Source organism: Molothrus ater, chromosome 22 (assembly GCF_012460135.2).
Source record: "Molothrus ater isolate BHLD 08-10-18 breed brown headed cowbird chromosome 22, BPBGC_Mater_1.1, whole genome shotgun sequence".
NCBI classification, from domain to species: Eukaryota; Metazoa; Chordata; class Aves; order Passeriformes; family Icteridae; genus Molothrus; species Molothrus ater.
In genome coordinates this window covers 1918248-1932486 of record NC_050499.2, presented here as the reverse complement: position 1 = coordinate 1932486, position 14239 = coordinate 1918248, and the positions used below count along the sequence as shown (strand labels likewise).

General features: G+C 51.7%; 1 protein-coding gene across 3 annotated transcripts in view; it reads right to left on the bottom strand.

Annotated features, from left to right (window-relative positions):
- The window catches only part of KIRREL3 (kirre like nephrin family adhesion molecule 3), a 398993-nt gene that overhangs the window by 28859 nt on the left and 355895 nt on the right, over positions 1-14239 (bottom strand). For all 3 annotated transcript variants that reach the window (XM_036397361.2, XM_036397362.2, XM_036397363.2), the window contains 2 exons: positions 577-725; positions 152-279 (listed from right to left, as the gene is read on the bottom strand). In XM_036397361.2, coding sequence (XP_036253254.1) covers positions 152-279; positions 577-725 — 277 coding nt within the window. The remainder of the gene's footprint in view (positions 1-151; positions 280-576; positions 726-14239) is intronic.

The following is a 14239-nucleotide window of genomic DNA, read 5'->3' as shown; positions in this document are numbered from 1 at the left end:
AAACAAGAACTGAAGAGCTCTGACTCCTTCTTTGACTGTTGGGCTGGGAAAAGAGACTTTCTAACACATCTGGGGGTCACTGTGAGCAGCAGAGACCCCGAGAGTGCAGCCCCCCTGCCCTGGCCGTGGCCCTGCCCCCTGAGGTTCTTACCACGCCCGAGCCTCGCTTCATCCAGACGATGGTGAGAGAGGGGTTCCCAGTCCAGGCACAGTTGAACACCGCGTCCGAGCCCAGGTCCACCAGCAGGGACTGCGGCTCCGTGGCCATCCTGGGCCCGACTGTGCAGAGGAAATCAGAGTTACTGCAGGGACGGGCTCTGCCAGCCAGGAACCCCAACCAAACAGGGCACAGGGAGCAGGGGTGGATGGGCCCCAAATAAAGAAAAGCCTCAGGACGGTGCCTGCTGCAGCTCCAGAGGGACCAACTCCTCAGTGACCACCCCACCAGAGCATTTACAAAGAGAGCTGCAAGTCCTGCCACCCTGGGCAAGTCAGACTGAGCTCTGTCTGCTTCCTGCTGATTCTCAGCAGCTCTGCTGAGCCTGGAAGCCAGGCTGAAGCCATCAGGTTACTCACAGTAGACATCCACAGTCCTGCTGATGTTTGTGCTGCCCAGAGCATTGGTGACCTCGCAGGACACGGGCTCAAAGAAGAACGTGTGGTCCACGATGGTTTCGTAGAAGTCACCAGAGGCTTCCTTTATAACCTGGCCTTTCTTTGCCCACCTGTAGAAGGAAACAGAGCATTGTTGAGGTGCTGTTTTGTATCTCTTGCCATGTCCACGTGTAGCTGTCACAGTGCTGGGGGCAGCACGCCCAGAGTGCCCCTGACTTCAGAAGGGACATGAACTTGTTGTCAGCATCATCCCCTTCCCTGGGGATTTAGGGACTACAGGCACAGAGAGGAGAGGAGCCATCAGAGATACAGACATGTACCCCTACAGAAACCTTTCCAAAAGAAACCAACATTCTATTACTCTGTTTCACTGGGAATACACCTCATTTTTTAGGATTGTGAAGGACCTCAGTGATGGGAGGAATGGGACATGGGGGTCTCTACTTGATGGGGATGACAGTCCCTTCCTGAAGGCTTGCCAGCAACACTACTGGTCCTTCCACATCAAAACCACTAAAAACATTTTCTGCTGCTCCCTGCTTTGGTCCTTTTCTTTCTTTCTTTTTTTTTTTTTTCTTTCCCCAGTCAAAGAGAACTTTATCCCTTTAAGGCAGCTGAAATAACATTTCCCGAAAAGCCAAGCTGGCATTTGCAACACTGCAACTTGCAAATTGTCTTGGAGAACAAGCTGTCAACTCAGCACTTGAATTAAGCCCTGTTTGCCAAACAATGAGCAAATGTGACCTAATGGGGCACCATCTGGCAACCTGCCACTCGGGAGCGGGTGGGAAAGGCGGGAGATGCTGTCAGGCAGTCTGAAACTCCAGCCACTCTTTGGGGAAGGGAAAAAAAGCCTGGGAAAAAACATATAATAATCCTCCCCAAACAGGTGACAGGTAAATTGGAGGGAAGAGGGTTTCTCTGAGGAGTCTCTGCCTTGTTGTTTTGGGGCTGCCCCTTCTGGCTGTGCTGGATGGGTTGGGAAGGATGCAGGCACTGGGAGCTGGCTCTGGAGAGAGGAAGGAGCCGCTGAAGGAGGCTGAAGGAGAGAGAAGGAGCTGCTGAAAGAGCTGCAGAGGCTGCTCCCCACACGGGGTCGGTGCCGTGGTTTGGGGAAAGCTGTCCCCTTCAAGGCAAGCAGCATCTGCTCCTGCTCCTCCCAGCGGTCTCCTGCCTCCCTCTGCTTGTTCCTGTCACTCTGCCATGGTTCCCCACTGCTCCAATGCTGCCCCAAAGGCAGCCAAGGACAACTGGAGCTGCAGGGAGCTCCCGCTGAAGGTCCACAGGCACTGGCGTGCCTCAGTGGGGCTGCAGAGAGCAGAATGCGGGTGCATGGCAGAATGGAGAACACCCCGAGTGCTGCCAGAGCCAATTCCCCGAGCACTGTGAATGAACCTCAGTGCCTCCTGCCAGTGACCTGCTCTGCCTCCCCCGTGGTGACACAGCCTCTGAGAGGTGTTCCCCAGTGGATGGCAGTGATTTGTATGCACTGACCTGCCCTCGCCTTCCATTTATCTCTGCACTTCTAACAGATGCTGACTGGCCACTTCAGCTTCCCTCCCCTGCCTCCCTCGCCTCCCCCTCCAATAATTAATCAGGAGATGTTTTATTTCTAGGGCTGATTTGTGTGTTAATGAGGGAGGTTCTGTGTGGAAAAACCTGCCCAAACAGAGCTTTCCAGGTGCTGCTCCCCAGGTCTGAATGGGCAGTGATGCTTTGGTGATGCCTTTCTCCCCCCAGAGGGAATTGCAGCCCCAGCCAAGCCTGCAAGGCTGAGCTCAGCATGCTGCTCCCCTGCCTCCCCATGGATCTGCCTTGTCCTGCCACAGGAACACTGCTGGTGGCTGTGGGAGGCACCTGCCAGTGCTGTGAGAGCGGCTGTTCCTTGGGAATGAGGCAGCAGAGGGACAGGGACATCTGCCCCAGGTCTGGCATCTCCTGCCCAAAGCTTAGCACAGCTTGGGGGATGGACAGGAGACATTCCTGATGTCTCCTGTTTGGTTTGCTGTCCAAAAGGCCTGAATTCCTATCTCAGGAACTGCAGAGGAATGAAAGAGAAGAGGGAGGGGGAGAGGGAGGGAGGGAGGGAGGGAGGGAGGGAGGAGGGAGGAAGGAAGGAAGGAAGGAAGGAAGGAAGGAAGGAAGGAAGGAAGGAAGGAAGGAAGGAAGGAAGGAAGGAAGGAAGGAAGGAAGGAAGGAAGGAAGGAAGGAAGGAAGGAAGGAAGGAAGGAAGGAAGGAAGGAAGGAAGGAAGGAAGGAAGGAAGGAAGGAAGGAAGGAAGGAAGGAAGGAAGGAAGGAAGGAAGGAAGGAAGGAAGGAAGGAAGGAAGGAAGGAAATGGGGAAATGCCCCATGCTCTTTGTCAGGAATATTTCTGCTCCATTAAGCTCCTTTTACACTTTGTCCCTGTAGAGATTCCCAGCCATGAGCAGTTTTCCAGCCTCTGGAGGGTCCTGTTCTGCCCCTCAGGTGCTCAAGGGAGGCAGCAGGTAAATGAAATCATTTTTTTCAGCAGTCAGTGGGACAGGGTGCGGCACCAAACTCTGGGGACAATCCAGAGCTTCTCTTGTGCCAGTTATTTTGCACAAATGCACCTTCCCTGCTGTGCAAAGGACAAGAAAGAGGCTTCAAGATGAGGATAAAAGTGACTTGTGGGGTCATGTCCTTGCACCTGCAGTTCATCCTCCCAATGTTCCTGTAGACCACCGGGAACTGGAAGCAGATGGAGAAGTGTCTGGAGGTGGGTTTGAGGTGGGCAGAGCTCAGATGAGATCCTTCTGGATGTTGCAAAACAGAGAACAAAGTTTCCAAGAGCTGTTTGACATCGCAGCTGCTTGGGAAAACACCTCCCAACAACTGTGGCATGGTGCTTTATGGATTTGTTCAAAACTCATCGCTGCTGCAAAAAAGGATTTCCTGATGTGTCACAAACACCAATTTTTTGTGCTTCAGCAGAGATCAAGGTTCTTGCTCCAGTTTTCCAAGGCTTAACATGGCTAAATCAATGCAGCTGAACGAGCAGTATGGATCTTTTATAATGTCAAATTGGTTTTTAATAATGGCAGCTGATAACTCTCTTGTAAAGCTTCCTGTGATGAGCTCGTGGACAGCCAGAAGGGTTTTAACTGAGGTTTTAACGAGCCCATAACGTGCCTTGCTCACCTATTAACCATTCAGTTGTTTTTTATAAACAGAACCTGAATAAAAAGGGGCAGAGAAGAGGGGAGGATGCTCCTGCAGCCCCATCCACTACCTCCATTGCTGTGGCTCTCTGTGATTTCTTCCTCCTGTATCGTGGCCTGCACCAAGCCTGGCTCCCAGCCAGTGCTCCTGGTCCTGCCTGCCTGGAGATCAGGGGCTCCTTTCATTTATGTTGTTCCCTTGAAGGTATTTATAGATTGCAAATGTGCCACTCAGGGTCTTTTCCAGACTCTATAAATCCACCTGCTTTAGTCTCTCCTGGGATGACTCGGCCACTACCTCACCTGTCACTGCTTGTGCTGATTTCCACCCTTGGCCAGACTCAGTGCAGGGGCAGGGCTGGGCAGGGGGACTCCCTGTGCCAGGAGAGGGGTGAGGCCCTGTCTGGGGGGACCCTGCCCACAGGACCTGTTCCTGTGACTGCCTTGGGCTGAAGGGCAGCACAGGCAGAGGGGATGCTCTGGGACCTCTCACAGCGCCCCTGAGCCCCTTGGGCGGTCCCCACTGGGTGACTGGGGGGTGTCTTCATGTCCTGCCCTCTGCCACTGACAGGCACCCTTGGAGTAGCCAGCTCCAAATTCACCCTGCTCCCATTGGGACCAATGCAGATCACAGAATCATAATCCCAGAAGGGTTTGGGTTGGATGGGACCTTAAAGCTCATCTTGTCCCATGGCAGGGACACCTTCCTCTATCCCAGGTGGCTCCCAGCCCTGCCCAACCTGGCCTTGGGCACTGCCAGGGATCCAGGGGCAGCCCCAGCTGCTCTGGGCACCCTGTGCCAGGGCCTGCCCACCCTCACAGGGAACAATTCCCAATTCCCAATATCCCATCCATCCCTGCCCTCTGGCACTGGGAGCCATTCTCTGTGTCCTGTCCCTCCATCCCTTGTCCCCAGTCCCTCCCCAGCTCTCCTGGAGCCCCTTCAGGCCCTGGCAGGGGCTCTGAGCTCTCCCTGGAGCCTTCTCCTCTCCAGGTGAGCACCCCCAGCTCTCCCAGCCTGGCTCCAGAACAGAGATGTGCAGATTTTCTCATCTTTATTTCTTTTCACTGAGCACCATCTCAGTCTGTGTCCCCAGATGGGCATTTCTTCCCCTGTGGGCTGGGTTTCATTCTGTTGTTTCCTTTCTCATATTTCTAATGTGCTTTTGTTTTCCTCTGGCCTCTCTGGAGGGAGTAGCATGTGCCTCCCAATTCAGTATCTTTTGAAAATTGAATTTGCTCGGGTGATGGAAGAAAACAAATTTAAACCAGGAAAGAGATATTTTGATCCAAGTTTCAAAGGGGTTATTACAGTCAGCACTGAAAACCGGTGATTAAAGAATGAACAAAAAATAGAATACCTGCAGTGGATCCTTTTAACACTGAAGAGGGAGGGAGGAACTTTTCTAAGGAGACATTCTTCAGGGAAATAGCATTTTTCTGACTCCATCGATTGCTTCCCAGCTAAGAGTGCACACAAGCAAATAAGGGAGGACAGTTTGGGATTTGTCAGCTCCTAAACAATGCTGGGGCTTTGTTTTGTTTTTCATGTCTTGGTGTTTTTTCTTCTTCAGCTCTGCTTTCTGAAGGAAAACTGCCAAGAGCTGGGATGACACACCTGAGCCTCTTCCCGGGCATCAGAGGGATGCTCAGCTGCGTCCCCTTCTGCAGGAGGTTTTGCCCAGCAGTTCCATCCCTTTTTCCCATGAATTCTATTTCTGGCTGGGCTGCCAGGCTGGTGAAGCCTCCACAGAGTTCCCCAGTGAGAGCACAGCAAACCCCACTGTCCTAGGGTGATGTTATGATGCTTGTATCCCCATTCATGTGTTCTGTTTATGCTGGATGTTATGTTCTGTGCTTTTAAGACTGGCTCTGAAGAGTGAAAGTTTTGTTTGGGTTTTCTTATCAGCCTGGGGGACACAGAGACAGGGCAGTACATGGTGCTGCTTTTGCTTTTTGCTTTTCTTTTCACTTTGCTCTCACTCTTCCTTCTGCTCATTAGTTAGTTTAGCTAAGCAGTCCAAATTTTCCCTGGACTGTTTCTCTTTTCCCTTTTTTGGACCTACTTGAACCTGCTCCAGACTGGGACCTGGGAAACACTGAGAGTTTGCACCTTGTGGCTGCAGCAGCTGCCCCAGCACAGGAGGGACTGAGAACAGAGCGACCACCCCTGAGAGAGACTTTCTGAATTTGCCATCTTTTTCAGAGTGGTGTCACCTGGTATTGTTCATTTTGTGTGCTGGGGGGTGCTGTGCCTGTTAAATAAACAGGTTCTTTCCTCTTGTCTCCAAGGAATCCTTCCCAGACCAGTTGTGGGGAGGGGCCATGTGGGTTTGCTTACTGGAGGGGCCCCCCTTTGGAAATTCTCTACCAAATTTGCCCTAAACCAGGACTCCCACAGGGTGTCAGTCCGTGGAGGAGCATTGCTAACATCCCTGCTCATGAATACTTCATCCCTGCCCACGCTCACCTGAACAAACACCCCTCTCTGTCTGCCCTACAAGGGCTTGTAATTCTTCAACACCCAGTGTGTGGGAACAAACTACCGACTTCCCAGCCCTGGGAAAGCTGTAGGACTCAACTAAATCTTCTTTAGAAAGGTCTTCATCAGGCCACGGCTCCTTACAGCAGCACAGGGACTCCTGGGGGGTAACAGGGGCTGCTGGGGCTCTGAAATGCCCCATCAAGCACTGCACAAATCCACCCTGCAGGTTCTGAGGGAGGATTTTGGAGCTGCCAGCAGCTCTGAAGCAGCACTCCTGGCTGCTCTGGTGGCGAATAACCCGGGGAAGTGGAGTGTGTCGTCGGTTTTAATTAACAATGCAAAATAAAGTGGTTGCTTGCCATATAAATTGTGTTTACTAAGAATTACTTAAAATGGATAAATATTTTCTTGGACGCATTTTAATTGCTTAATAAAAGTACCAAGAACACCCACAAATACCTTAAATAAATGCATGGCTCAGAGAAAGAATTAATTAACATTTCATTCCTGGGAATGGCTATTAATTGCTACAAATTGCTCAGAGAATGGGTTTTGTTGCTTTATTGCCAGCAGTACCTTCAGTTCCTGGGTGTGATGTGACAGTCCCCTCCCCTCACCCTCACAGGAGAGCTGTCGCCAGCGGGGTGCCCTGAGCACCACCCCAAACCCCCCAGGCCCCAGAGCCTTGCTATCCTCCACAGGATGGATGCTTTGAGGATGACATTCTGGCATCCTTTGGAGGTCCAAAGGGGACAGGGACAATGGATGGCTCCTGCTGGTGCCAGCCTTGTGAGAAATGATGGAGCGAGGTTCCCAGCCCGAGCGGTGTCGCGGTACCCCCCGCGCGGCTCCGCCGTGATGCATCGCACAAATTATTTCTTTATTACGGGTAAATTTTCATAATGGTGATGTATGGGGTTGTTCCTCTTTTCCCTGCCTAATGAAGATGTGTGGGGCTCGTGTGGCTCCTCCACCTCCCCCTCGGAGTGTGGGTTCATTTATCAGCCCTGGGCAACCTCTCCCCATCTGCATTACACGGCTGCGCCTCCCATCCTGGGCTCCATCCAGCTTAGAGCCCTGAGGATTCTGGCTGAGCCTGGGCTGGCCCTGCAGCACAGGGCTGGGCTGTGGAATCACAGACCCAGGGAATTGTTCAGCTTGGAAAGGAGCTCTGAGGTCATCAGTGCAACTGCTGACCCAGCAGAGCCAAGGCTGCACTGACCCCAAGGTGTCCCTAAGCAGCACAACCACGCGGTTTCTTTAACACCTCCACGGATGGTGATGCCACCACTGCCCTGGGAAGCCCGTCCCAATGCCTGACAATCTTTTCCATAAAAAAATCTTCTCTAATATCCAACCTAAACCTGACTTGGGCACCTTGAGGCCATTTCCTCCTGTCCTGTCCCTGCCACCCCTCCCCTGCCCCCCCCAGCTGTGCCCTCCTGGCAGGAGCTGTGCAGAGCCACATCGTCCCCCCTGAGCCTCCTTTTCTCCAGGCTGAGCCCCTTTCCCAGCTCCCTCAGCCACTCCTGGGGCTCCAGCTCCTTCCCAGCTCTGTTCCCTTCCCTGGACATGCTCCAGCACCTCAATGTCTTTTTGTGTAGTAAGGGGCGCAAAATTGGACGCAGAATTTGAGATGTGGCCTCACCTGTGCTGACTACAGGGGAAGAAAGCACATGGAAAGGTATTTCTTGTGTATCGTATCCATTGTACTCAAGGAAATATTTCCAAGCCTTCAGCTCCCATCCTGACAAACCTCCATGCACACACAGCTGCTGCAGTGATCACCTCTTCCCAAACCTCTCTATCCCAATTTAGGGATCTTGGCTCCACCACGAAGTGAACCTTGAGTTCTAATGGTGGAAATGCCACAGCTTAGATGCAGAGATGCCAGCTTTGCCCATCTCCCCTCCCTACTTTTTCCGCATATGTTTTTTAATTTTTTAATCAAATAAACAAGGAGAAAGATTGCAACCTTTTCCCCAAATTTCAGACTTTTACCCCTGACAAGGACATTTTTGGTGTCTGATTGCGCTCACCACGATGCACCAGTTGCTGCTACTGGGCTTGGATTGTTTTTAAACACTCCAGGATTTTGATGATAATAATAACACCTCACTGCAGAGGAAAATTCTGGCTTGATTTTTCATCTCATCTCAGCTCCAGTGCTCCCACTCCTGCCAAGCCAGGAGGCTGGGATGAACCTGATTGCTCATCAGCCGCAGGCTTCAAGGGCAGTGCCTGGGTTTTGCATCTCCTCCTCACCATCAGCAGGTCCCGTGGGTGGGAAAAATCCATGAGGAGCTACTTAGAGCTGCCCAAATCACACCTGAAGATGTTCAATGAGAGTTCAGCTGGGGTACCGGAGGAGAGATTATCAGGGACACCCTGGGGTCAGGTCTGTGCTGCCCAAGGCACAGGCACCTGAAAGAAGTGGGGTGAGAAGGTTTCTCTCTCCCAGGTGACACAATTAAAGCCATGCCACCAGTCCATGCACCCACCATGGTTCATTTTGGGTGAGAAACCAATCAAAACAGCCTTTCTCTCAGCACAGTGATCAGAACAAATTGGCTGCAGAAGCGAGAGGGAGAAGTAAACAAAGCTGTTAACTTGTCAATGACTTGACTGATCAACCGTGGGGAATAGTTGGAGAGGGCTGATGAGCCGTGCAGGTAATCAATGGACCAGCACTGCCAGGGCTGCAGCTGGGCTGCACAGAGCTCCAGAGACAGCGAGGGGTCCCAGAGCCCAGGGGCAGGGCTTGGCCAGGGCACGGGGGGAGTAAGCCTGCCTAAAAGTGCAGGTGCGCCCAGGGTGGGCAGGGTGGGGCAGACCCGCGAGGACTGGGGATGCTGGATTGAGCAGCAGGGAGGGTGCCCTGGGTTGTAAGGTATGGTTTGGGGGATTCTATTTCCCATCTGTTAGAGGTGGGGCAGCTCTCTGCTGTTCATTGGGCAATTTTATCTTTCCCACAACCAGCCCTCCCTGCAGGAGATCTCTGCTGTTCATGGCCAGGGAGTGTGGGCACTTCCCACAGCACTGAGGTGATGTCAGCTGCCAGCAGCACAGAGAGACCCTGGCCATGGATCCTTGGCTGCTGTGCTGTGGTCTGGCCCAGCCCACGGTAAATCATCACCTCTCAGGTGTTCACTGATGGGGGCCAGAGATCAAACCCTGCTGGTGTCTTAGGTTGGAAATGGGGCTGTGTGTTCTATCCCCATCTGTCAGAGCTGGGGCAGTTCTCTGCTGTTCATGGGGCAGTTTTTCTTCATCTCTCCCATAGCCAATCCTCCCTCCAGGAGATCTCTGCTGTTCATGTGCCATTAATTATTAATTCTCTTCTGTCCATGGCCACTGAGTGTCCCTGCATGGCTGATCCAATTCCACCATCCCATGGGGAGATGCTGCGCCCAGGGGAGGAGCCAAGCATTCCTACCTGGATCCAATCTGAGCTTTGGGACAGCCCAGCAGCCTTTGCCCAGTGCATTGCCAGAGGAGCAGCTTCTGCTGCCCTGCATGGCCAGAGGGAGCCCAGGCCCATCTGCAGCAGCCCTGGAGCTGCAGAGGAAAACTCCCCCCTTGTGCAGGATCCCTGCTCCAGCAGAGCCACAGCTGGCACTGCAGGAGGGCTGAGCCCCCATGGGATGGGGCTGTGCCACCCCCTGACACACAGGGGGACAGGTTGTGGTTTTTTGTTGTCGTTTGTACTATTGCATTTGCATTTTTAATTTTCCTAGTGAAGAACTGTTATTCCTGCTCCCATATCTTTGCCTGAGAGCCCCTTAATTTCAAAATTACAATAATTCAGGGGGAGGGGGTTTACATTTTCCATTTCAAGGAAGGCTCCTTCCTTCCTTAGCAGACACCTGGCTCTTCAAACCAAGACAGAGGGGTCACCAAAGCCCATCCCACCGTGTCCCCCTGGTCCTTCCCTGCACCAGGGGTTGGGAAGGACCCTCATCCCTCCCCTGGAAGGAAACCTGAGAGGCCCTGCTGGAAAAGCTGTTACTGTTTCAAAGGGAAAGCATCAAACTTCATGGACTGGATGATTCCTTCTGCAAATCGAGCTGTTTTTGTGACAGATCAAAACAAAATACAGATGCTTTAGAAGTGCTGTTTTAATCCTGCTGTTTAAAATTCCCCCTCCTCCTCCACCCCATCACATGACAGAGCTGGGCACCAAACCTGTCCCCATTAATCCCTGTTTGGCACTTCTCTTGCCACTGTGGATATTTTTCTGTCCCTCCCCTTTCACAAATTCACCCTCTTTCACAATAACTTCTCTTCCCTCTAAGGAGGGGACTTAAGATTTAAGAAACTTTGGCCCCAGAGTCATGGAATCATATGAAAATTGTACTTCTCCCCCCAAGTTAAATTATGAACATTAAATTCCTCATTTTAATGTATGCAGGGAAAGTTTAAAACCATTCAGACTATGACAGCCAGCTGCCAAAACTGCTTATCCTGGGGAAACACTGGGGCTGTGAGTCACCCCCCAGTCCTGGATGAGCTTGGAGGTGTCACCTCTCCTCGGGGAGTTTTCTACCCCTTTGGCAGTGATGCTGCATTTCATTTTTCCTGCCTACATCATCTTGACTTAGCCAGCCACACAATAGACATGACTAATAGCTTAACTATTATTTTGGGTAATCCAATTTCATCACGTGGTTTGTGTTTTCTCAAATCGTTTAACAGGATTAGTCTTTTCTGGGGTCTTCCTACCCCACTCCACCCCCGTAGCAGAATGTCTTTAGCCAGATTTATGGATGCTGGCATCTTGAAGAGCTAATTCTCTGCTGTGTTTATCCTCCTGCTCAGTGCAAAGTGAATCCTGGTGCTGTAAAGCTGCTGGAACTTGCCTTTCCCTCTATTCCAGTTCTTATTTTCCACCTGTGCTTGAGGCCTTTGCAACTTTACACCTCGATGTGAAATTCCTTTGAGATTGGCAGGAAAAAGACAATGGTGAATGGAGACAGAAACTCAGAGGTCTTCATCAGAATAAGAAAGCTGCTCTTGGGGATCTTGAAAGTGGTGCTGGGCTGGGACCTCATGTTCCAGATCAGTGGAGCTGCCAAATCCACACATTTCAGGGCAGAAATGACTGGCAAAGCAGGCAGGAATGGCTTGTGCCTTTCTGCACATGGAACTCATGCAGCAGAGAGTTGCTGGGTGTCTGGGTCTTCTCCAAGGATTTTCTTTTTCTTGGCTGGCTCCTAAAGCTCCTCTGAGGCTTTGACCTGGTCCTGACTTTGGGATGTTTTCAAGGGCTCTGTGGTTTGATCTCTGCAGCATGAGAGGGTCTGCCCTCTCTCTGGCATGGCGAGAGCAGACAGACCTCGGGCCAAGTTTGTGTTGACTCTTCAAGGATAATGGCCAAGCTTGGACATGAGAAACAGCCCAGGCAATGCTTTGGGCCACCAAAAATGGTGCCCACCAGCCTGAGCCAGCGCTGTCTGACTGTCCAGCCCTAGCAGTGCCCCTAAAGCCTCTCCTTCCCTATGACAGCCACTGTTCCCATCCCTTGTGCTCTGTCTGACTCCTGGCACGTCCTCAGGTTGGTCAGCTCCTTCTCTGGCAGGTTCCCTGGCCTGCCCTGCCAGGACAGTTAATTATTCAGGGCTCAACTGTGTCTAGATCAGATGGTTCACATTAGCATTATCAACAGGATATCAGGTTCATGTCAGGATTATCAACAGAGGCAGCTGAGTCATCTGGGTGAGATGGGCTGAGCCCTCATTTTGTGGGAATCTCCTCACAGAAGATGCCAAGGGCAGGGATTTCTGTGTAAGGAACTTGGATTTCTGCTGGCTGGAGTGTGAGCAGCTTGGAGATCTGGCAAGTCATGAGGAGGAATAATAAATATCCAAAGTGTTCCCTTGTGCTAATGCAAACACACAGGCAGCTCACAGGGGAGTAGAATAAAGCTAGGAGTTCACCAAAAATCTGTTCATCTTTTCAGTAGGAAGTTCATCCATGGAATCACAGAATTGCTCAATTTGGAAAAGACCTCCAAGATCATCGAGTCTGGGCATAACTTGGCACTGCCAAGGCCACCACTAACCCCTGTCCCCAAGTGCCACAGCTACACACCTTCTAAATCCCTCCAGGAGTGGGGAGACTGTGCCAGGGCTGTTCAACCTTTTTGGGGAAGAAATTATTCCTAACATCCAATATAAACCTCTGCTGGTGCAACGTGAGGCTGTTTGTTCTTATTCTAGTATTCGTTACTTGAGACAAGAAACCAACCCTCACCTCACCACAAGCTCCTTTCAGGCAGCTGTAGAGAGCAATAATGTCTCTCCTGAGCCTCCTTTTTGTCAGCTGAAACAACCCCAGCTCCCTCAGCCATCCATCCATCCATCCATCCATCCATCCATCCATCCATCCATCCATCCATCCATCCATCCATCCATCCCCAAAATTATGGTCAAGTCCCTCTTCTCTCACAAACCTCTGGAGTGCCCTTGACACCCTGGCACAGCTCTGCCCTTCTCAGCCATGTCATGGGAAAACAACCCAGTATGGTTCTGTCCTGGTACAAGAGACTGACCCAGAGAGCTCTGTGATTATTTATCGACTTCTCCATAGAACAGCATGAAACAGCATTAAAAAAGAAAAAAAGACATCCCCAAAAGTAACAACCATGAAGTTCTTCACTACCCACTGCAGTAACAAAGTGGAGCTAAGCAATAAATGCTGGTTGATCCTTTACAAACAACTTTCTAACCCAGAGACAACACCCTGCCTTTTCTCTTTGCTTTAATATTTGCCTGCAGCTTCTGGAGCGGAACAGAAAGCCAAGGGTATTTTTGAGACCTGAAGTGAACAGGGTTACTCCTCAATCCCAGAACTCCTTTGGGGTCTCTCTGGAATGGGGTGTGCAAGGGTAGGTGCTGTGTACCCCAAACAGTTGTGCCAAGATAACTCCATGCCAGGTGGAGAGGATGCTCAGGGTGCACAGCACGTCCTTGGCACAGGTACCACTGTCACACAGGTTTGGGGAGGAAAGGCTCCCCTGCCCCAGCTCAAGGCCAGCTTGGCCCTTGCTTCTCCTCTTTTTGCTGTTTCCTGATGAACTCAGCCTGACCTCCAGCTCTAGCTCAGCAGTGGATCCACGTTCCAGCAGCTGAGCCCTCTGCCAGTGCCCGGTCATCCGGTCATGGTACTGGGGAGGCCACAGGACACGCGGCCCTGGAGGGCACCTGGGACCCACTGGGTTTGTTGGGGACACACTGGGTTTGCTGGGGACCCACTGGGTTTGTTGGGGACACACTGGGTTTGCTGGGGACCCACTGGGTTTGTTGGGGACACACTGGGTTTGTTGGGGACACACTGGGTTTGCTGGGGACCCACTGGGTTTGTTGGGGACCCACTGGGTTTGTTGTGGGACCCACTGGGTTTGTTGTGGGACCCACTGGGTTTGTTGTGGCACACCAGCACGCAGTGGGTTTCCCATTCCCCTGCCATGCCTGCTGGCCCACATTTTGCAGCTCTCCTGACTGCTCTGTTGGCAGAGACATCTCCAAGGGTGGCACTTGGGGAAGGAGTCACATGAACAACAACTCATGCTGCTGCAGTCACCAAATCCCCACTGGTTTACTGGGGCAGAGACAGTGACAGAAGTAGATGCTCACAGATTTGTTCTCCATTTAAACACATCTCTAGCCCCAGCAATCTGCAATAAAGGAGCAAAGAGGGAATCAAGGAGGGAAATCCCTTAGAACAGCTCCTGCAGGGCTGTGGTGGGTGCCACCTCTGTCCCTATCCCACATCCTCCTTGCACACTCTGCTTCATCCTTCATGCCTCGCTCGTCCCTGGTCACATTCCTCCCTTTCTGGCAGAAAAGCCTCAAACAGAGCTGAAGGCCTCTTAAATCAACGTCTTTCCTGACTCAGAAGCTGTAAGAGGATTCATTATTTATGTGGCAGAAACACAAAAGCTTAGCATATTTTAAGCT